Source organism: Triticum urartu, chromosome 3, assembly GCF_003073215.2.
Source record: "Triticum urartu cultivar G1812 chromosome 3, Tu2.1, whole genome shotgun sequence".
NCBI classification, from domain to species: domain Eukaryota; kingdom Viridiplantae; phylum Streptophyta; class Magnoliopsida; order Poales; family Poaceae; genus Triticum; species Triticum urartu.
This window is the reverse complement of record NC_053024.1, coordinates 210,250,726-210,275,372: the sequence shown is the minus strand read 5'-3', so window position 1 is coordinate 210,275,372 and position 24,647 is coordinate 210,250,726. Positions and strand designations below refer to the sequence as shown.

General features: G+C 42.9%; 1 protein-coding gene across 2 annotated transcripts; it reads right to left on the bottom strand.

Moving 5' to 3' along the window:
- Positions 1–1,138: 1,138 nt before the first annotated feature.
- On the bottom strand, positions 1,139–5,869 carry LOC125543633 (pre-mRNA-splicing factor SPF27 homolog). 2 transcript variants are annotated; one of them, XM_048707044.1, is made up of 7 exons: positions 5,497–5,869; positions 3,365–3,540; positions 2,435–2,518; positions 2,034–2,103; positions 1,817–1,950; positions 1,641–1,726; positions 1,139–1,549 (listed from the first exon to the last, which is right to left on the bottom strand). In XM_048707044.1, exons 1-6 carry the CDS (start codon positions 5,743–5,745, stop codon positions 1,669–1,671), a joined length of 771 nt encoding a protein of 256 aa, XP_048563001.1. In that variant the 5' UTR covers positions 5,746–5,869; the 3' UTR covers positions 1,139–1,549; positions 1,641–1,668. The 2 variants fall into 2 exon arrangements, with proteins under 2 accessions (XP_048563001.1, XP_048563000.1); XM_048707043.1 differs by having other exon boundaries at positions 1,668–1,726; positions 5,497–5,868.
- Between the last annotated feature and the right edge of the window lie 18,778 nt (positions 5,870–24,647).

The following is a 24,647-nucleotide window of genomic DNA, read 5'->3' as shown; positions in this document are numbered from 1 at the left end:
CAGAAAACGATAGCCTCCATCTCATCGAAACATCGGGACACCCTCGCCTCTATCACGACGCCCCTATGTAGTGGCGTCCTTGTATCTTATATCCATCAATGATTCCATGTCAATCTATGTAAAGGGCATATGCCTTTTTGATATGTGAATTTGTTTTCTTTACTTCATTTATTTATTCCATATGTATGCATCTTACTTAAACATTGATATGTTGCTCATACTACCATCCTCCATGCTTTATGTTTTGATAATATAGCAACTTGCCTATTCTGTTATATACAGTACAAATTTGTTTAACACCATTTTATTCAGGCCTGCCTGCCTGATTGCAACACTGAAGAAATGTCTCATCCATCTAACAATAATTTCAATAGGAATGTACTTACAAATATTTTTCTCAAGCTAGCTATTGCTACTGGTTACTAGCACGGGAATGAACAAGGCAATCACAATAGGAAACTGAAATGTTTGTCAAATTTGTATCTTATTATCTGCCAATGTCAATAAGTAGTAGGCACCTGACCTGATACGTCTCTACTAATGGTTGTTCACAAGTGAAATTGGAATGCTGAGAATACTATGAAACAACCACAAACACATGCCCATCCAGTTGATTATTGCACAAGAAACGGAACACATCTCCGGTCACTTTACTGGAAAAATAAGGCACAAACCACAAAAATAATGCATAGTTCTCTTGCATGTTACTACTTGTTTTTACAGTTGAACTATAAACTATTCATGCAAAACATAATAAACTTTATATGTAACTACAGTTTTTCACATTATATCATACAAGTACCAGATTATGATTCTAACAACTATTATTAAATGTTTATCCTGCATATTACTATGAATTCCCTCAACAATACACAGGGTATCATCTACTCCCTCCGTTCCTAAATACTTGTCTTTCTAGACATTTCAACAAGTGACTACATACGGAGCAAAATGAGTGAATCTACACTTTAAAATATGTCTACATACATCCATATGTAGTAGTCATTTGAAATGTCTAGAAAGACAAATATTTAGGAACGGAGGGAGTAGTTTGTAACACAACCTTAGCCGTCCCATGCTAAGTTTTCGAAGATAAGCGTATAGCAGTTACCAGCCTACGAACCCAACAGCAACAAGGTAAGGCAATCAATCAAGCCTTAGAAGGCGACATAGTGAACAGGCTATTTGAAACAAGATGCAGCAGGTTCATGACATTTTCTGAAACAAGCAGAGCTAAATAGACGAAACATTCAGCTGACACTTCCATGTTACGGTACAAATTTACACCCCGAAAAGTTGACACCCATTTGTGATCAACAAAAGAGATGGGCATTCTGATTCTCTTTCTCTTGTCACGGAACAATACATGCGTTTAAGCTGTTTCTCTACCAGGTGTCCACCAGCACATGCCATCACGTTGCATAACACACATTCCACAATGGTAGTTGTCAACGGAACAGCCAGGTGTGGGTCAGGTAAGCATAGTGGCTACTGGAACCTCTAGCTGACATCTCATGGAGTCACAGCTTCTGCCTTCCTCCATCTGTATCTGCAGAAACATCTAACTTGTCAACAGAATGAACGCATTCTGTGCAATGGCAACTGAACTTAATTGTAAGGCAAATTGAAAAATACTGCACCTTTAAGAACAGAATAACATATTGTACCTCAAATCCCTACTGATGCTTGTGGGTTAGTTTCATTGCTACCAGCCATTGGCATTCCCCTGTAAAGAAATTTGGCACACAACTCATAAAGAGAGGGAGAGAATGGGGAGGGAGTGCAGGGGAGGGAGGGGAAGGGAGGCAGATCATACTGCTCTTTAGCTTCAAGTTTAAGCAGATCAATTTGATTCTGTAGATCAACACAGGCAGCTTGAATAGCTATGTTTTTCTGACACAGTTCCTGCCATTCTACTGTCAAGGCATGGAGTTGTCCACCAGTGTTTTGCTGATCAAAAACAGAATATCACTTGCCTGTACAGTATGGTCATGCTGATTCACATTAAGGACGGGAGTTGACCAGTATGTTACCTGATGAAATTTCCTCTCACGGTTGACAGTTTCTATCTTTTCATTGTATTCCAGAGTCATTTTTTGTGTCCTACAAAGTACCATGTTATCGCATACTTCCAGCATTATAACTAGTATATCTACTTTTTAGAGACCATGTACACATACACAATAATAAAGCATACGCATGACATGAATACATTTAAGTGCTTCATAATCCAGTGGATGCCTAAGCTACATGAACACTGATTCATCACACACGTGAGACAGCTAGAAACACATTGGTTTTGCGTCACCTTCAATGTAGGATAGTACTGATGACACAGTCCACAAACCGAACAGTGTCAAATGAAATGCAAGGAAAACAGGACAAGATGCAAGTGATACAGCACTGTCAAGGACATATGGACAGAACAAATTACCTAGACAAAACTGATTCCATCTTTCTGTTCTGGAGCTTCCAAACCTCAACACCGTGCTTCAGCATAAGCTCCAGATTCTCAATCCTGTAACACTAACTTCATTTCAAAAAACAATAGAAGTATGTTTGACAATAATAGCAGACCATAGATGATGAGAACCATATGCATATGGTGAAACACAAAAACACCTAAATAAAGTGCATACTACAATTGAGGCTAAGAAATTCAAAGCCTATGCCGATCATATGTATAAAGAAAAATCGAAGAATGCATTGTCTACAATGTGGTTATTATTGTCTACAACTACGAGCAATACGCTACCTCCCATTCTAACGATGATTACTATAGTACGTATAAGAGAATCAGCTCTTGCATAACCGTAACAATTTACTTGTCATTTCAAACAGACTGCGGAACTCTTTGTTAAAGAGTCTGTCCTTTTGAATTTGATTTTTATTTCATCATAAATATTTGGAAACCTATACTCTTCGCGGTATTGAAAGCTTACAGACTATAACGGTGAATGGAACAACATTGGTATAATTACTAAAAAGACAGACAGCAGGACATGCCACAGCAAGACACTGGCCAATGTGATGTTGTCATGATCTGGTGCAGCAAAGTGCAACCTACTGCTTGAACTATGGCAGTCATTCGTAGTTCAGTATCATGTGGGTTTAGCTTATTACTCAATGCAATTTTGAATGGGAAAAGTTTAATGAATGTCCTGACCACAGACCCAAAGAAATCCCTATGGGAGCTATTTTGCTTTAATACAACTTCATAATAACATTCATATTCATAACTTAAAAATGTTACAAACAGACTGCCATAGTGGCCACACAGAGCTATCAATGTGCATGTCTATTATAGCAATGTTGATTCAGAACACATGATTCCTCAAATGCAAATATGCATAAGCAGCCTTACCGCACAATTTGATGCTGCAGCTGGCTCTGGGCATTCCGTAAAGCCTGCCTCCAAGCAACAACATCATTCCTCTTGTTCGCTGGGGGTGGCTCCAAACCATAGCGGGACATCTCTATGGTAGCAGGTGGCTTGCCAGCTCTAACACGTTCGTACTCTTTCGCAAGCATAGGATGATTCTAAAACAAAAATGCTAAATGAGAACATGACATGTTTTACATTCAAACAACAAATCCAAATGATCAAAACAAGCAAGAAGTAGGTCTAATGTTTTACAATATATGCATACAAGAAAAACGCTGACCATTTAAAACGTACATGCAAAAGCATCTATTGTGCAACAAATTTACAGTTTGTCAACACTTGTTTGTGTTAAGTAACATCAGATGTGCAATTTATGTTGGGCATGTCCGTTCATGTATGTATACGAAACACTTGACTACTCAGCTTACTGAACTGCTAACATATATAAGGTGTTGCAAACAAATGAAGAAAAAACCTAACTACACACACTAATAGTTCTGTTCAGAGACACATCCAAACATATCATAACTGCTCAATGAGGTCCAACATAGATGTAGTTCCTAGCTGGTTTTTAGTTTGCAAATACTTCCAGCTGTTCATTAGGCAACAGTAACACCAAATTTGTGTTTTAGTTGCTTACCGGCACTGGCATTAGAGAGTGTGACACATGACTGAAAGAGGAGAAACTTTCTAAAACATGGTACAAACTCCCCATGTTCTATGTGCATGGTGCTAATACAACGTCTATTTTAGATAGTAAGAACTCTGCAATTCAAAGTGAGAATGTCTTTTCAATCTAGCTGTCGTTCAGCTACGTGTGAGGTTTTTCTGTAATAAATTGCTCAGTGTATGCTCCAAGCACTAAAATTTACCACCTCTAGTCATACAATTGAATATCTAAATAGTGTGTTAATCTTGGTGCAGATTACTTGTAATTTTAGCTTCATGCATACAGCAGAAGGCATGAGCTAATGTACAAGATTTTGTAATGGTTGCACCTGCTTATACAATACAATATATAGTACTAGTTTATATAACACCGAGGACAATATGTGCATGCTTTCAGCTTAGTGGACGTGTGCAACTATGAAAAATAATAATATTTTAAGCAGGGTCAGCCTTTTCTCCGGCCATTACAATATGAAAGAAATGAACTTCATACTAGCTAAACAACGTGACAGCCAACACTAGGGTCCGAAAATTCAACAGCATCTTCATCAAACAATACAGAAAAATTACTTTATTTTGTACACAAATCAATTAGAACTAGGCAGCATTCATAGTGTTGTTCTCTAATGTTCAACAGCAAAAGGTGCATATTTCATCTTCAATGGTTCAACGTTGATCCCATTAAAACAGCTATTCACTGTTGATAGGGAAAACATCCAGCGGTAATTTGCTCTTGAAATCAAATTTGTGAAGTACTTTTCAACTAAATTGTCTGATACAGATTTATAGCAATAGCACAGAGTGATTGGTTGAATGAAAAATTGAGAACGTAAGATATCCTTAAGTATACACCAACCATATAAGACTGAACCAACATAGTTGAGTCCTTTCTTCTGGGTAACTAAATGTGGTATTCTGCAATGTTGTTCCCCGAGTACGCATCCGACAGGGAAAATTTATTTCAGACGAGTTCTACCTACAACTCCCAATTCCATATGACAACCTATCAGCCTACAGCTCCCACTTGCATATGACAACGTACTAGCCTACAACTCCCAATTGCATATGGAAACCTCTTAGCCTACAGCTCCCAATTGCATATATAGTCCTCGAAAGAGCTACTCCCTCCGTTTCAAAATAGATGACTCAACTTTCTATTAACTTTAGTACAATGTTAGTATAAAGTTGGGTCATCTATTTTGGAACGGAGGGAGTATTTCCCAGCTAAAGTCGTGATGATGCAGGAATAATTTGTAAATAACCTAAACATTAACTATGTCGAAACTCCAAAAGCTAAAATAAAAAAGAAATAAAACCTCAGTGCATCCCTTCTAAGTAGTATACAAGTATAAATCTTCGACGGCTTGGCCCTAATTGTCTCCTCAGATCGCTAAGCGTTGGATCAGCGTCCTAAAAACAATAGAGAGGGCGCAAGAACTCACCTCGAATCCAATGATGGGAACGGGGGGCAAGTCACGGAGGAAGTCGGCGGGCTTGCGGTGAGCGCGGCGCATCTCCTCCTCGACGAGGCGGTCAACCTCGCGCTTCACCGCCGGGTCGCCGTAGTCCCCGTCGATGTAGGGCAGCGCGTCCACCGTCTCAGCGTCCGGAGGCGGGCGCCAAGGCACACCCGCAGCCTCGGACGGTGGCGCCTCCAGCATAAGCACCTCCCTCGTCGCCGACGAGGCCATCACGGCGGCCGCGCGCGAGCAGGTAGCCGCGAGCCAGAGAGAGGGAGAGAGGGAGCGGGCGCGGTGTAGGTTAGGGCGTCGCGCCGGGGATCAATGGGGCTGGAGGAAGAAGCTCAACGCGCATGGGCCGCTTTGCGTTTTGGGCTACGTAGGTCATAAAATGCTTTCAACAGAGAGCGCGCGTTCGTGGGTACCACTCGGCGGCGTTTAAGGCCCAGTTCTTTGGGCGGCTTTTCCATAAAGCCGTTTCACCCAGCCTCTTAAGCAGCACTTTCATATTTTTTTCGCTTCTCAACTACTAGTAAGGGATAAACTCCACTAAAAAATAGTAAGGGATAAACGACCACGTGACACATGCGGTAAGTAATCCAAACAATTAAAAAATAAGGAATAAACGAGCTTAGATTAAAAGAAAATTCTCGCAGAAAAAGAAATTTTAAAAAATAAAAAATGTTCATATTTTAATAGTTTATAATTATTTAAAATATCATGATTTTAAAAAATGAATGTGATAAAAATAAAAACACAAAAACCAAACAAGACGGAGCAAAACCTAGCGGAAAAACATAGAAAAATAAACACAAACAAAAACTATCCTGGAAAAACCAACCTTCTAGAAGGATCTCGAGACGGCAGGGAAAAATCTACCTATGCCAGCCCATATAGGAGACTATTAGAACATATGCCTGTGCGTTGCAACGGGAGAGATATTTCTTTGCGAGAAGCAATGGAAGAGATAATTGATATGTCCATAAAAACGATCTCCATAGCGGTGCGACAAAGAAAGGAGTTGTGGTCTTCTCGCGGGTCATATTTGTCCCGCGAGATCTTGATAGTGATGGGTTAGTCGGCGTGGCGGCAACCATCAAACTCGTGCCTCTTTTTCCTCCGGGTCCGCCTCTGTCTCGGGGTTTTGTCTACCTCCTCACTTGGTAGCTATGCGCCATTCTCTCTTACGATGGCATAATCGGATGGATTACTAATTCTAGCTCATAAATTCCGTTTTATTAACATATTTAGTGCATAACCAGACATCAATGTCCCTTCTTTATTAGGGTTTTTTTCTCTTTGATTATTTCAACGCTCACGTGCCCATAATATTTTTATTTGAGCCAAACCAAAATATTCTCTTTTATTGGGCCAAGAAAAAAATTGCTCCCTCGGACGACCCACTAGCGGAGTGCGCCTAAGGCCCAATACTGCCTGTGCGACGGAGCAATTTTTTTCTTGGGCCAAATGTGTGGGGGCTACTATATGACGCTAGTTGCATAAAATAGCGCGTGGGATGCACATCAGTTCGTGTATGGACCGGCACACTGGTAGGCTCTAAGACGACTTGTGTTTGTAAGGCGCGAAAAAATCCAAAAATGATGAGTTGAAGGATCGAAATCATGCCCTCAAAGACCTGGCTATGTGTTGCTAGCCACTCGAAGAGACGAGTCCGACCAACGAATGGCCAGCTCAAACATTTAATATCATACTCCAATGTCAGATTGAAAACACTTTTTTTAAAATATAAATTGCTGAATATTCTTGGAAATATGAATAATTTTGAAAATCCCAAACATTTTTCTAAAATTCTTTAAAAAAATAGACAACAAGATTTGAAACATTCAAAATTCCCAATTTTATTTGAAAAAATGAACTTTTTATAATAACTTGAAAATTTGTAATTTATGATTTTTTAAAAAAGCAACATATTTTGAACATTCAGAACAATTTTTTAAAATGTGTTTCTTTAAACTCGGCCATTATTATGAATTTGCAAACATTTCACTAAAACAAGTTTTTTTTTTGTATTTGGAACATTTTTAAATGCAATATTTTGGAAAATCTTGAACAACTTTGGAAAAGACAAAGAAAAAATGGAACATTTTTTAAATCTGAACCAATTTTGGAATGAAAATATGGATTTAATTTTCAGAACATTTTTCAAAACAGAATATATTTTAAATTCTAAACATTTTAAAATATTCATTTTTGTTGATATTATGAAATTTTTTGAAAATTTTGAAACAAAATACAACACAAAACAAAAGAAAATAACGGGGCTGTCTTTGTTGGGCCACACTGTGGCAGCCCATGTACGAAATTCTGGCGGCGAATAGAAAAAAAATCTTTTCGATGGTGAACGGATGAAAAAAATTGTAGAAACGCATCTTGCTTTATTAGTAGATATAGATATATATTGCCTCAAGCTATGAGCCTACATATTGCTTAAGGCGCCAAATAGGAAATTGCAACCAAGCGAGCAGAGAGGCGTTCACACACACAACATGACTAGGCTCTGGCTCACAACCTCTTTTCTCTTACTCACAATCATGAAGCCTTTCATGCTTCGGCCCGTCCATGAGATTTTGGGTTTCTGTCTCTCGCCATCTGTAACGATGGTGGCACTGGTTGCGAGCCATCGTCCTCTGCTACAGACTCATATGCCATGTGCTCGCCCCATGCAGCGGTGAACTAGCGATTGCAGCACTAGTCGCAACAAACGATAACCGACTCGGGTGTTGCCCTAACGTAATGGCGACTCTTGTGGAGAAGTATTTGAGACTCCCAACATCACTTGACCAGTCGATAGATTCCCAATTCGAACATATTGTCACCAAGATGAAAAGATGATAAGGAATAGAGGGTACTAAGTAGTGAAGGAGAGAAGTTCTAGTAAAATCAATGTGCCAAGCATACCCGATAAGAGTTTTTTAGCTGTCCGTGAAGATGTGCAAGAAGATTATTGTTGGTACTAAAACCGTCAGATCTCGGGTAGGAGGTCCCGAGCTGTGAATCTGAGAACCATGGGTAACAGGAGACAAGGGAAACAATGTTTACCCGGGTTCGACCCTCTCGAAGAGGTAAAATCATACGTCTTGCTTTGATTGTGTTGATGATGGAGTATCGAGTACAAGATGATCTACCTCGAGATCGTATGTTGTGTCCTAAACCCTAAGGGTAATAATTGTGAGTGTGTCCCTATGGACTAAAACCCCATGATTTATATATGCATCGGGGGTATCTAGGGTTACATATGGTCGGTTGCCAATTAGGAATAAACACACCGACGGTTGTAGTTGTCCTTGAAGTACACGCCAAGTCTTCGGTAGTGTCCGTCTTGATCACACCCGAATTCAAGGCTTCTGGAGTCCTTCCTTGTTGAGATCGGCGGGCCGTAAGCTCGGCCCATGGACTATGGGCCACCTAGGCAAGTACCCCCTAGTCTAGGACACCGCCAGTAGCCCCTGAACCTGTCTTTGAAGCCGAGGACGAAAATTCCATCCCCGGACTAATGTTTCTGGCTTGAAGTCTTCGGCTTAGCGGGTGAGTTCTTTCTCTAGCTGGCTTTAATGCAGATCTGAGATCTTTCTTATTCAAAGCAATTTTCGAGCTTCCCCTTAACGGGATTGCCCGTTGACCACATGTTGAAAGCGCAGGTTTACTCCAAGAGGAGGGTGAACGGGAGATTTTCAGACATTCGTGAAACTCAGATGAATTTGAAAAAGATCAGAGTGAAGGAATAGAAACGAGAGCGAGACTAATTCATCACAGAAACATAGAGCATGTATACAAGATACATACAAGTGAAAAACATGTAATCATACAATCATATAAGCATATAGAAGATGAACTGAAGAAATAAGAAACAACATGATGAAGTCTTCAGTTCAAATTCTTCAGAAAGTAGATCACAGATTCTTCAGTAGAGGAATAACTAAAAGTAAAGGGTAAGGAATTTGAAACCAGGTAGGCTTGGTGATGACACGGTGATTTGGTAGACCAGTTCCAGTTGTTGTATCAACTGTACGTCTGGTTGAGGCGGCTGAGATTACACTTAGAAGACACTAAGTCGTCACTGTATTCCTCTTGAGCTAAGGTCACAGTAGACCTCGCCCAATCACTCGTGGTAAGTCTTCAAGATAGACTTCCAAAACCATAACAAACTTGTTCAGCGCCACGCCATAATTACTCTTGGGGGCTTAGAACGAAGAATGGCAGTTGATAACCCACAAGTACAGGGGATCGCGACAATCTTCGAGGGTAGTATTTCACCCAAATTTATTGATTCGACACAAGGGGAGCCAAAGAATATTTGTGAGTATTAGCAGTTGAGCTGTCCATTCAACCACACCCGGAGAACTCAATATCTGCATCAAAGTGTTTAGTAGCACAATAGTATGATAGTTTTGATAGTAGTAGTAGTAACAATATCAATAGTAATGGTAACAATAACAGTAGCAGTTTTGTAGTGATTGTAAAAGCAACAAGAACAAAAGTAACTTAGCAAAGATCAATATGCAAAAAGCTTAGGCATTGGATCAATGATGGATATTTGTATTGGATGGCATTCATCATATAACAGTCACAACCTAGAGCGGTAGACAATAGCTCCAATTCATCAATGTAATGTAGGCATTTGTCCTATCCTCCCATGGCAGTGGTGTCCATAAGGAAATCTAAGGGATATTAAGGCCTCCTTTTAATAGAGAACCGGAACAAAGGATATAATGATTTTTTCATGTAGGACAAGTAATATGGAAGAAAAACTGCGTCCAAAAAGTCCACGAGGGAGCCACAAGCTCGGGAGGCGCGCTCCCAGGCTTGTCACTTCCTGGTGCACTTTCCTGATTGTTTATTATTTTCCTAATTCTTCATATATTCTGAAACGATCAAACAATACTTTTATGGAACTTTTGGAGTCGGTTTGCTTACCACGTACCTACTCCTTTTCAGGATTGTGTAGCGTTCCGGAAGGTCTATTCACCAGTACCGTAAGGTGCTATACAAACGTTTTTTGACCCCTTTCCGCGACGGCATTTGGAATCGTCGGCTAGTGAGTAGCTGTGATAGGGGGTCCTTCCTACACGACCCAGAAACCGTCGGGGATAGGCGAGCGACTACTGACAATCGCCATAGAATAAACGTATGAGAAGCCGCCCTAGTCCCACACGTTACATCTCGATGTTATCTTTCTGATCAGAGAGACATCCCAAACGATCACACTGCTTCATGTGAAAAAAGTGGACATCAACATTTAATCTACTGATATGTTTGTGATAGATCGCACATGGTTCAAGAATGTAAAATGTGTGCGGTGCGTCTACTAATGCCAATGTGTCCATTTTTATAACTGTGTGCAATTGGTATTCCTATCACACACGCACACTGGTCTGAATCATTTGTCGTATTACCATGAATCACACGCATATGAGACGAAACCGTGTGTGCGTCCGTCGGGCATCGCGAACGCTTCACGTCAAAGAACCGGTTGTTCTCTATTTTCCATCGCACACGTTGTTTTCTTTCAAACCCTGTGCACATTATTTTATTCGCTCGTGTATAATTTTATTTTTCCCTATAATTTATTATTCGAATTGGAAATTTTGAAATATGAAACGTGGAATTCAAATTCTCAGCACAATGGTTCAACAACAAATCCATAAATAAAATTCTCAGTACAATATGTTCAGTATTTACAAAATTAGACAACAATTAACTATGATGAACCACAATATTTAGAGGCGGTAAAGGTGAAGAGACAAGTGCAAATTATTTTGACTGCCGATAGTGTTGAAGAAGCGGAATGCCCATAATGTGCCTTCCTGCATGCCATAGGCATGAACAACTTTTGTCCAACCCCTTGTGACGATCGCCTACCATCCTTCACCGCCTCCAGGAAGACTTCTAGATCATTATCATGGTAGCATTAATTATATACTTTAACCTTAGTTGCCTCCACTCCGGTCATATAGTTTACAAGGTAATCATCAGTAAATAGCTTCGGAAACCACTGAAAAGAGGAAAATATCGGATACTGAGGTCTAATAGTGTAGCTTGTTGTGGGCAGGGGGAAAGGCAACAGATTACTTACCATCCTAAAGTTCACTGTTGTCTTGGACAAAGTGTAAATAAGGAGCTTAATTCCCATCACCCGTTTCTTTCGCCTAATAATCTTTGTTAGTTTCATCACTTGACACATGTTCATGAATATCTCATTGCCCAATACACAAAAGGGATCGAAGTGTGGATCAGTACCGCTCATATATGTACCTACAAGCAACCAGTAAATGTTATAAGCTAAACTGAGATTGCACAAATGATGTAAAATACAACTACCTATGTCCTTAAGTACAAGTATTTCTAGAGATTTCAATATGAACTACATATGGATGTATATAGAATTATAGATATAGTTTAGATTATAATCTAGGTTCACTCATTTTGCTCCTTATGTAGTCTATATTGGAATCTCTAAAAATACTTATATTGAGGAACAGATGGTGTATAAGACATGGGATGTAGCTAACCTCGACGACAAACAACATCATCGCCCATTATAGCCCTGTTTAAGTACATGGAAAGCCAATGTTAACTACAACAGGGTTAACATCCACCAAAAATAGCAAATGGTAATAAAACGACATCATCTGTAGTGATATCTTCATTGCGAAAGAGTAGCACGATAGCAAAGGGACGAATTAAAAAATGGATACAACTGTTAATTGCAATAGGCTTAATAGCATCCTAAGTCATGTTTTGTAAGTTTGTAGCCATTAAAATACAACTGTTTAGAAACGGATACAACTGTTAATTGTAACAGGCTTAATAAACATTGAAATCGGTACTGATAAAAATGCAATTGGCAGAGTTAAACATCACAAGACAGGTGCTGCTAGAGTAGAGAATGGCCCAGTTGTCTATAAAAAGGTAGGGAAAATTGCTAAAACGTGTTAGGTATGTTTACTTCAACATGATTAATACATCGACCATACAAAACATAGCCATTAATTGCAACTGGTATTGGTAAGATTGAGCTGGTGAGTTCGTACTTGGAAGTCCTAAGAGATAGTTGCTGGTGAAGGAAATATGCCCTAGAGGCAATAATAAAGTTGTTATTTATATTTCCTTATATCATGATAAATGTTTATTATTCATGCTAGAATTGTATTAACCGGAAACTTACTACATGCGTGAATACATAGACAAACAGAGTGTCCCTAGTATGCCTCTACTAGACTATCTCGTTAATCAAAGATGGTTAAGTTTCCTGACCATGGACATGTGTTGTCATTTTATTAAAGGGATCACATCATTAGAGACTGATGTGATGGACAAGACCCATCTGTTAGCTTAGCATTAATGATCGTTTAGTTTTATTACTATTGCTTTCATCATGACTTATACATGTTCCTCTGACTATGAGATTATGCAACTCCCGAATACCGGAGGAACACCTTGTGTGCTATCAAACGTCACAACATAACTGGGTGATTATAAATATGCTCTACAGGTGTCTCTAATGGTGATTTTTGAGTTGGCATAGATCGGGATTAGGATTTGTCACTTCGTGTATCGGAGAGGTATCTCTGGGCCCTCTCAGTAATGCACATCACTATGAGCCTTGCAAGCAATGTGTCTAAAGAGTTAGTCACGGGATGATGCATTATGGAACGAGTAAAGAGACTTGCCGGCAATGAGACTGAACTAGGTATGATGATACCGACGATCGAATATCGGGCAAGTAAAATACTAATGACAAAGGGAACAACGTATGTTGTTATGCGGTTTGACCGATTAAGATCTTCATAGAATATGTAGGAGCCAATATGAGCATCCAGGTTCCGCTATTGGTTATTGACCGGAGATGTGTCTCGGTCATGTCTACATAGTTCTCGAACCCGTAGGGTCCGCACGCTTAACGTTCGATGATGATTTGTATTATGAGTTATGTGATTTGATGTACCGAAGTTTGTTCAAAGTCCCGGATGTGATCACGGACATGACGAGGAGTCTCGAAATGGTCGAGACATAAAGATTCATATATTGGAAGGTTGTGTTTGGACACCGGAATTGTTTCGGAAAGGTTCGGACATTTTCTAGAGTACCAGGGGTTACCGGAACCCCCCGGGAGTTAATGGGCCTTCATGGGCCCTAGTGGATAGAGAGGAGGCAGCGGCCAGGTGGAGGCGCACGCCACCAAGCCCAAACCGAATTGGACTAGGGTTGGGGGGCGTCCCCCCTTTCCTTCTCTCCTCCTCCTCTTTCCCTCCTTCTCCTAGTGGGAATAGGAAGGGGGGGGGACGAATCCTACTTGGACCGGGAGTCCAAGTAGGACTCCCCCCATGGCGCGCCCCCCTTGGGCCGGCCACCTCTCCTCCCCCTTTATATACATGGGAGGGGGGCACCCCAAAGGCACACCAAGCCTTCTCTTAGCCGTGTGCGGTTCCCTCCTCCACAATTACACACCTCGGTCATATCGTCGTAGTGCTTAGGCGAAGCCCTGCGTCGATAACTTCATCATCATCGTTGCCATGCCGTCGTGCTGACAGAACTCTCCCTCGTCCTCAGCCGGATCAAGAGATCGAGGGACATCATCGAGCTGAACGTGTGCTGAATGCGGAGGTGCCGTACGTTCGGTGCTTGGATCAGTTGGATCGCGAAGACGTTCGACTACATCTACCGCGTTACTAAAACACTTTAGCTTTCGGTCTACAAGGGTACATGGACACACTCTCCCCGCTCATTCCTATGCATCTCTTAGATAGATCTTGTGTGATCGTAGGTAAATTTTTTGAAATACTGCATTCCCCAACAGTGGCATCCGAGTCAGGTCTATGCGTAGATGTTATATGCATGAGTAGAACACATTGAGTTCTGGGCGATATGAAGGAAATATGCCCTAGAGGCAATAAAAAAATTGTTATTTATATTTCCTTATATCATGATAAATGTTTATTATTCATGCTAGAATTGTATTAACCGGAAACTTAGTACATGTGTGAATACATAGACAAATAGAGTGTCACTAGTTTGCCTCTACTTGACTAGCTCGTTGAATCAATGATGGTTATGTTTCCTAACCATAAACATGAGTTGTCATTTGATTAACGGGATCACATAATTAGAGAATGATGTGATTGACTTGACCCATCCATTAGCTTAGCATGATGATCGTTTAGTTTGTTGCTATTGCTTTCTCCATAACTTATACATGTTCCTATGACTATGAGATCATGCAACTCCCGAATACCGGAGGAACACTTTGTGTGCTACCAAATGTCACAACGTAACTGAGTGATTATAAAGGTGCTCTACAGGTGTCTCCAATGGTGTTTGTTGAGTTGGCATAGATCGAGATTAGGATTTGTCACTCCGATTGTCGGAGAGGTATCTCTGGGCCCTCTCGATAATGCACATCAATATAAGCCTTGCAAGCAATGTGACTAATGAGTTAGTTGTGGGATGATGCATTATGGAACGAGTAAAGAGACTTGCTAGTAACGAGATTGAACTAGGTATTGAGATACCGACGATCGAATCTCGGGCAAGTAACATACCGATGACAAAGGGAACAACGTATATCGTTATACGGTTTGACCGATAAAGATCTTCGTAGAATATGTGGGAGCCAATATGAACATCCAGGTTCCGCTATTGGTTATTGACCGTAGACGTGTCTCGGTCATGTCTACATAGTTCTCGAACCCATAGGGTCCGCACGCTTAACGTTCGGTGACGATCGATATTATGAGTTTATGTGTTTTGATGTACCGAAGGTAGTTCGGAGTCCCAGATTTGATCACGGACATGACGAGGAGTCTCGAAATCATCAAGACGTAAAGATCGATATATTGTAAGCCTATGTTTGGACATCGGAATGGTTCCGGATCAGTTCGGGCATTTCTGGAGTACCGAGAGGTTACCGGAACCCCCTGAGGAGTATATGGGCCTTATTGGGCCTTAGTGGAATACAGGAGAGGAAGGGAAAAGGTGGGAGGCGTGCCCCCTAGCCCAATCCGAATTGAGTGGGGGCCGCCCCCCTTTCCTTTCCCCTCTCCTCCCCTTCCTTCTCTCCTACTCCTACTACATGGAAGGGGGAATCCTACTCCCGGTGGGAGTAGGACTCCCCTAGGGCACGCCATAGAGGGTCGGCTCCCCCCCTCCTCCACTCCTTTATATACAAGAGAGGGGACACCCCATAGACACACAAGTTGATCATTGATCCCTTAGCCGTGTGCGGTGCCCCCCTCCACCATAATCCATCTCGGTCATATCATCGTAGTGCTTAGGTGAAGCCCTGCGAGGGTAGCATCATCATCACTGTCATCATGCCGTCATGCTGATGAAGCTCTCCCTCGACACTCAGCTGGATCGAGAGTTTGTGGGACGTCACCAAGCTGAACGTGTGCAAATCGCGGAGGTGCCGTACTTTTGGTACTAGGATCGGTCGATCGTGGAGACGTACGACTACATCAACCGCGTTGTCATAACGCTTCCGCTTATGGTCTACGAGGATACGTGGACAACACTCTTCCCCTCTCGTTGCTATGCATCACCATGATCTTGCATGTGCGTAGGATTTTTTTTGAAATTACTACGTTCCCCAACAGTGGTATCAGAGCCAGGTTTATGCGTAGATGTTATATGCACGAGTAGAACACAAAGGAGTTGTGGGCGTGGGTATATACATATTGCTTGCTGTCACTAGTTGATTCTTGATTCAGTGGCATTGTTGGATGAAGCGGCCCAGACCGACATTACGCGTACGCTTACGCGAGACTGGTTCTACCGACGTGCTTCGCACACAGGTGGCTAGTGGGTGTCTATTTCTCCTGCTTTAGTTGAATCGGATTCAATTAACAGGGTTCTTTCTGAAGATCAAAAAGCAATCACTATACCGCGTTGTGGTTTTTGATGCGTAGGTAAGAAATTCTTGCTCAGCCCGTAGAAGCCACGTAAAACTTGCAACAACTAAGTAGAGGACGTCTAACTTGTTTTTGCAGGGCATGTCGTGATGTGATATGGTCAAGACATGATGATAAATTTTATTGTATGAGGTGATCATGTTTTGTAACACAGTTATCGGCAACTGGCAGGAGCCATATGGTTGTCACTTTATTGTATGAAATGCAGTCGCCATGTAATTGCTTTACTTTATCACTAAGTGGTAGCGATAGTTGTAGAAGCAATAGTTGGCGAGACGACAACGATGCTTCGATGGAGATTAAGGTGTCAAGCCGGTGATGATGGTGATCATGACGGTGCTTTGGAGATGGAGATCAAAGGCACAAGATGATGATGGCCATATCATATCACTTATAGATTGCATGTGATGTTTATCCTTTATGCATCTTATTTTTCTTAGTTCGACGGTAGCATTATAAGATGATCTCTCACTAAATTTCAAGGTATAAGTGTTCTCCCTGAGTATGCACCGTTGCTACAGTTCGTCGTGCCGAGACACCACGTGATGATTGGGTGTGATAAGCTCTACGTTCACATACAACAGGTGCAAGCCAGTTTTGCACACGCAGAATACTCGGGTTAAACTTGACGAGCCTAGCATATGCAGATATGGCCTCGGAACACTGAGACCGAAAGGTCGAACGTGAATCATATAGTAGATATGATCAACATAGTGATGTTCACCATTCAAAACTAGTCCATCTCACGTGATGATCGGACATGGTTTAGTTGATATGGATCACGTGATCACTTAGATGATTAGAGAGATGTCTATCTAAGTGGGAGTTCTTAAGTAATTTGATTAATTGAACTTTAATTTATCATGAACTTAGTACCTGATAGTATTTTGCATGTCTATGTTGTTGTAGATAGATGGCCCGTGCTGTTGTTCCATTGAATTTTAATGCGTTCCTAGAAAAAGCTAAGTTGAAAGATGATGGTAGCAACTACACGGACTGGGTCCATAACTTGAGGATTATCCTCATTGCTGCATAGAAGAGTTACGTCCTTGAAGCACCGCTAGGTGACAAACCCGCTGCAGGAGCAATGCCAGATGTTATGAACACCTGGCAGAGCAAAGCCGATGACTACTCAATAGTTCAGTGTGCCATGCTTTACGACTTAGAACCGGGACTTCAACGACGTTTTGAACGTCATGGAGCATATGAGATGTTCCAGGAGTTGAAGTTAATATTTTGAAACAAATGCCCGGATTGAGAGATATGAAGTCTCCAATAAGTTCTACACCTGGAAAATGGAGGATAATAGTTCTGTCAGTGAACATATATTCAGAATGTCTGGATACCACAACCACTTGACTCAGCTGGGAGTTAATCTTCCTGATGATAGTGTCATTGACAGAGTTCTTCAATCACTGCCACCAAGCTACAAGAGCTTCGTGATGAACTATAATATGCAAGGAATGGATAAGACGATTCCTGAGCTCTTCGCAATGCTAAAGGCTGCGGAGGTAGAAATCAAGAAGGAGCATCAAGTGTTGATGGTCAACAAGACCACTAGTTTCAAGAGAAAAGGTAAAGGGAAGAAAGGGAACTTCAAGAAGAACAACAAGCCAATTGCTGCTCAAATGAAGAAACCCAAGTCTGGACCTAAGCCTGAAACTGAGTGCTTCTACTGCAAAGGAACTGGTCACTGGAAGCGGAACTGCCTCAAGTATTTGGCGGAGAAGAAGGATGGCAAAGTGAAAGATATATTTGATATACATGTTATTGATGTGTACCTTACTAATGCTCGCAGTAGTGCCTGGGTATTTGATACTAGTTCAGTTGCTAACATTTGCAACTCGAAACAGGAGCTACGGATTAAGCGAAGATTGGCTAAGGACGAGGTGACGATGCGCGTGGGAAATGGTTCCAAAGTCGATGTGATCGCCGTCGGCACGCTACCTCTACATCTACCTTCAGGATTAGTTTTAGACCTAAATAATTGTTATTTGGTGCCAGCGTTGAGCATGAACATTATATATGGTTCTTGTTTGATGCGAGATGGTTATTCATTTAAATCGGAGAATAATGGTTGTTCTATTTATATGAGTAATATCTTTTATGGTCATGCACCCTTAATGAGTGGTCTATTTTTACTAAATCTTGATAGTAGTGATACACATGTTCATAGTATTGAAGCCAAAAGATGTAGAGTTGATAATGATAGTGCAACTTATTTGTGGAACTGCCGTTTAGGTCATACTGGTGTAAAGCGCATGAAGAAACTCCATTCCGATGGACTTCTGGAATCACTTGATTATGAATCACTTGGTACTTGCGAACCATGCCTCATGGGCAAGATGACTAAAACTCCGTTCTCCGGAATAATGGAGCGAGCAACAGAGTTATTGGAAATCATACATACTGATGTATGTGGTCCAATGAACATTGAGGCTCGCGGCGGATATCGTTATTTTCTCACCTTCACAGATGATTTGAGCAGATATGGGTATATCTACTTAATGAAACATAAGTCTGAAACATTTGAAAAGTTCAAAGAATTTCAGAGTGAAGTGGAAAATCATCATAACAAGAAAATCAAGTTTCCGCGATCTGATCGTGGAGGTGAATATTTGAGTTTTGAGTTTGGACTTCATTTGAAACAATGCAGAATAGTTTCGCAACTCACGCCACCTGGAACACCACAACGTAATGGTGTGTCCGAATGTCGTAACTGCACTTTATTAGATATGGTGCGATCTATGATGTCTATCGTTGATTTACCGCTATTGTTTTGGGGTTATGCTTTAGAGACGACTGCATTCACATTAAATAGGGCACCATCTAAGCTTCAACCTGATAAGCTCGAACCCAAATCGGAAAAATGTGTCTTCATAGGATACCCAAAGGAGACTGTTGGGTACACCTTCTATCACAGATCCGAAGGCAAGATATTCATTGCTAAAAATGGATCCTTTCTAGAGAAGGAGTTTCTCTCGAAAGAAGTGAGTGGGAGGAAAGTACAACTTGATGAGGTAATTGTACCTACTCCCTTATTGGAAAGTAGTTCATCACTGAAATTAGTTCCAGTGATTCCTACACCAGTAAGTGAGGAAGCTAATGATGATGATCATGAAACTTCTGATCAAGTTACTACCGAACCTCGTAGGTCAACCAGAGTAAGATCCACACTGGAGTGGTATGGTAATCCTGTTCTGGAGGTCATGTTATTTGACCATGACGAACCTACGAACTATGAGGAAGCGATGATGAGCCCAAATTTTGCAAAATGGCTTGAGGCCATGAAATCTGAGATGGGATCCATGTATGAGAACAAAGTATGGACTTTGGTTGACTTGCTCGATGATCAGAAGGCCATAGAGAATAAATGGATCTCCAAGAAGAAGACTGACGCTGACGGTAATGTTACTATCTACAAAGCTTGACTTGTTGCAAAAAGGTTTTCGACAAGTTCAAGGAGTTGACTATGATGAGACCTTCTCACCCGTAGCGATGCTTAAGTCCGTCCGAATCATGTTAGCAATTGCCACATTTTATGATTATGAAATTTGGCAAATGGATGTCAAAACTACATTCCTTAATGGATATCTTAAAGAAGAGTTGTATATGATGTAACCAGAAGGTTTTGTCGATCCAAAAGGTGCTAACAAAGTGTGCAAGCTCCAGCGATCCGTTTATGGACTCGTGCAAGCCTCTCAGAGTTGGAATATACACTTTGATAGTGTGATCAAAGCATATGGTTTTATACAGACTTTTGGAGAAGCCTATATTTACAAGAAAGTGAGTGGGAGCTCTGTAGCATTTCTGATATTATATGTAGATGACATATTGTTGATCGGAAATGATACTGAATTTCTGAATAGCATAAAGGATACTTGAATAAGAATTTTTCAATGAAAGACCTCGGTGAAGCTACTTATATATTGGGCATCAAGATCTATAGAGATAGATCAAAACGCTTAATTGGACTTTCACAAAGCACATACCTTGATAAAGTTTTGAAGGAGTTCAAAATGGATCAGGCAAAGAAAGGGTTCTTGCCTGTGTTGCAAGGTGTGAAGTTGAGTTAGACTCAATGCCCGACCACTGCAGAAGATAGAGAGAAAATGAAAGGTGTTCCCCATGCTTCAGCCATAGGCTCTATCATGTATGCAATGCTGTGTACCAGACTTGATGTGTGCCTTGCTATCAGTTTAGCAGGGAGGTACCTATGACGCCCTCGATTTGACCGTACACTAATCATACACGCAAATGTGTACGATCAAGATCAAGGACTCACGGGAAGATATCACAACACAACTCTAGACACAAATCAAAATAATACAAGCTTTATATTACAAGCCAGGGGGCCTCGAGGGCTCGAATACATAAGCTCGAATGCACAAGAGTCAGCGGAAGCAATAATATCTGAGTACAAACATAAGATAAAAAGTTTGCCTTAAGGAGGCTAGCACAAAAGTAGCAACGATCGAAAAGGCAAGGCCTCTTGACTGGGACCTCCTAACTACTCCTCGAAGTCGAACTCCGCGTAGAACCATCCCCGGGATCCTCTGGCTCCTGGACTCCATCATATGATCGCAATAATCGGGAAAGGGGGAAAAAGAAGTAGCAAAGCAACCGTGAGTACTCATCGAAAGTACTCGCAAGCAAGGATCTACACTACATATGCATCTGTATCAATGAAATGGATAGTATCTATGGACTGAACTGTAGAATGCCAGAATAAGAGGGGGATAGCTAGTCTTATCAAAGAATATGCTTCTGGTAGCCTCCATCTCGAAGCAGTAGAAGAGAGTAGATGGTAAGTTCACCAAGTATCATCGCATAGCATAATCCTACCCGGCGATCCTCCCCTCGTCGCCTTGTGAGAGAGCGATCACCGGGTTGTATCTGGCACTTGGAAGGGTGTGTTTTATTAAGTATCCGGTTCTAGTTGTCATAAGGTCAAGGTACAATTCTGGGTCATCCTTTTATCGAGGGACACAACTAGTCGAATAGATAAACTTCCCTGTAGAGGTGCACCACATTTCCCAACATGCTCGATCCCCTTTGGCCGGACACACTTTCCTGGGTCATGCCCGGCCTCGGAAGATCAACACGTCGCAGCCCTACCTAGGCACAACCGAGAGGTCAGCACGTCGGTCTAAATCCTATGGGCGCAAGGGTCTGGGCCCATCGCCCATTGCACACCTGCACATTGCGTACATGGCTGGTGAGCAGACCTAGCAACCTCCATTACAAATGAAGTTGCGTTACGCGGTCCAACCCGGCGCGCGTCGCTCAGTCGCTAACGTCAAGAAGGCTTCGGCTGATACCACGACGTCGAGTGCCCATAACTGTTCCCGCGTAGTTGGTTAGTGCGTATAGGCCAGTGGCCAGACTCAGATCGAATACCAAGATCTCGTTAAGCGTGTTATTTAGAAGTAACTGCGGACACCGACCAGGGCCAGGCCCACCTCTCTCCTGGGTGGTCTCAACTTGCCCTGTCGCTCTGCCACAAAGATCCACCTAGAGGGCCGTCGGGACAAAGGTCCTTTCAGCCCCCAATCTATGAATCACTCGCGGGTACTCTACGAGCCGACCCGTCATTAGTCATCACATGTATCATGTATATGTATATAAGTATATACCCGTGATCACCTCCCTAGTGATCACGGCCCGATAGTATAGCACGGCAGACGGACAAGAATGTAGGGCCACTGATGATAAACTAGCACCTATACTAAGCATTTAGGAATGCAGGTAAGGTATCAACAACTGTAGCAACAATGACAGGCTATGCAATAGAATAGGATTAACGGAAAGCAGTAACATGCTACAGTACTCTAATGCAAGTAGTAGAGAGAAGGATAGGCGATATCTGGTGATCAGGGGGGGTTGCCTGGCTGCTCTGGCAAGCAGGGGTCGTCAACAACGTAGTCGACCGGGGCACCAGCAGCGGCGTCGGTCTCATAGTCTACCAGAGAGAAGAGGGGGAAGAAACAATGAATACAATGCAAACAGATACATATCGATGCATGACATGACAAGTAATGGTGCCAGGTGTGCCCTAACACAGTAAGAGGTGAAACCGGCGAAGGGAGAAAACAACCGGGAAAGTATCCCTGGTGTTTCGCATTTTTGGACAGATGATCCGGAGGGGGAAAGTTGCGTGTTCGCTATGCTAGGGATGTGTGGTGGATGAACGGGCTGCGTATCCGAATTCATCTCGTCGTTCTGAGCAACTTTCATGTACAAAGTTTTTCCATCCGAGCTACAATTTATTTTATATTAATTTTAAAAGATTTAAATCATTTTAGGATTTATTTAATTATTTTAAATCAATATTATCCAGAATAGTGTTTGCTGACATCATCATGACGTCAGCAGTCAACAGGGCATTGACTGGATCAAACTGACGTGAGGATCCCAGCTGTCATGGACTAGTTTAATTAAGCAGGTTTAGTTAGACTAAATATGTTCATTAGGCTCATTAAGATTAATTAATTAAGTTAATTAAGCGTTTAACTAATTAATTGATTATTTTCTAAATATTTTTTAAAATTTCTTTTTCTTTTTTTATCTAAACAGGGGCCGCGTGGGGCCCCCTGGCAGTGTCATAGTGGCCAGCTGGGCGGGCTACTGGGCGCGGGTGCCCGCCCGAACAGGCACGGGCGTGAGGGCGCGCCGTGGCCGGGCCAGGGCTGCGCCGGCGACGGCGACGGCGGCGACAGGGACATGCGAGGGCGACCGGCGAAGGGGAGGTGGGGCTGCGGCAGTAGCGGCAGAGGCGGAGCCGGAGCATGCGGGTGGGTCGAGTCTGGTCGACAGGGAGCAGCCGGCGCGCGGGGTGTGCACGGGAGCAGGCAGGCGCGAGGCAAGGCGGGGGAGCACAGGCGGCTGGGTAGCAGCAGGGTGCGGCCGGCCGGAGGCGGGCGTGGCCAGGAGCGGCAGTGCGTGCACACGGGGAAGCCAAGGTGCGGCCGAAACGAGTTGTGGGCGGCACCGGAGCGGGCAGGAGCAGGGGACGGTCAGGCGCCACGGCTGCGGGCGTGGGTGGCGCGGCTGGGATCGACGGGCGCGAGCGGCCAGGGCCAGGGCGCGGCCGGCGGAGGGCTTGGCCGCGGCTGCGGGCGAGCGGGGCGTGCGCAGGGGGGAGGTGCAGCGGGCGCAGGCGCACCGGAACAGAACCGAGGCGCGGCGGATGCTGGCGGCATAAGGCGGGAGCAGCAGCGAGCGGTCGGGCGCGTGCGCGTGCGTGCGCACGGGGACAGGGGGAGAGGACGAGAGGCCAGGGGAGCTCACGAGGGTTGAGTAGGGTTCGGGCAGCGGGGGTCGAGGAGGAGGACGGGGTCGACGGCGGGGCAGCTCCAGCGAGGCCGTGGCGGGATGAGGCGGGGAGGTCCGACGCCATCGGGGGGCGGCCTCGGGCGACGGAGAGGTCTGGCGGCGTCGGGGGCGGCTTCGGACGACGGCGAGGTCCGGCGACGGTGGCGTGGTGGCGCCGGGGACGCGCCGTGCCGTGTCGGCAAGGTGGCGGCAGGGTCAGCGCGGCGACGGGCGACGCGGTCGTCGGGGGCGAGCGCCCCCGATCCAGTACGTGGGGGGGAGTGGGGAATCGTGGGTAGGGTTTCGAGGTCCAGGGGATAAGGAGAGGAGTGGGGTGGGCTAGCTGGGTCGGCCGATCTATTGGGGGGGGGGGGTTCCCTTTTTTATTTTATTTTTCTGCTTTGCCCTTTTCTTTTTATTTATATTTTTCTTTTCTGTTTTCTTTTATCTTAGTTTTTTTATAAAATACTAAAGTTGTACCTAAAATAGTTTTAAGAAATATGCCACTACCACAATTGACTTGGCACCTAAAGTAAAATAGTGTGTAATGGTTTATTATTATAAAAGCTTTTGAATAATTGTTTTTGCTACTATTTTGTTCATTTTTTAGTATTTAAACAATTATAAAAGTGTGATTACTACACCATAATTACCTGTGCATTATTAGACTCACTCCGAACATTTAGTTTTAATATTTCAAAAGTTTTATTGTTTGCTTTATTTTGAATTTGAATTTGAATCGGTTTCGAACTAACGCGAGATTAGCAACAGTAAAGGAAGGGATGTGGCATCATTAGCAGAGGGTTGATGTAGCTTAATTATCCGGGCGTCACAGTACCAAAGTAATCCAGGAGTGGATCACTTGACAGCGGTCAAGAACATCCTGAAATA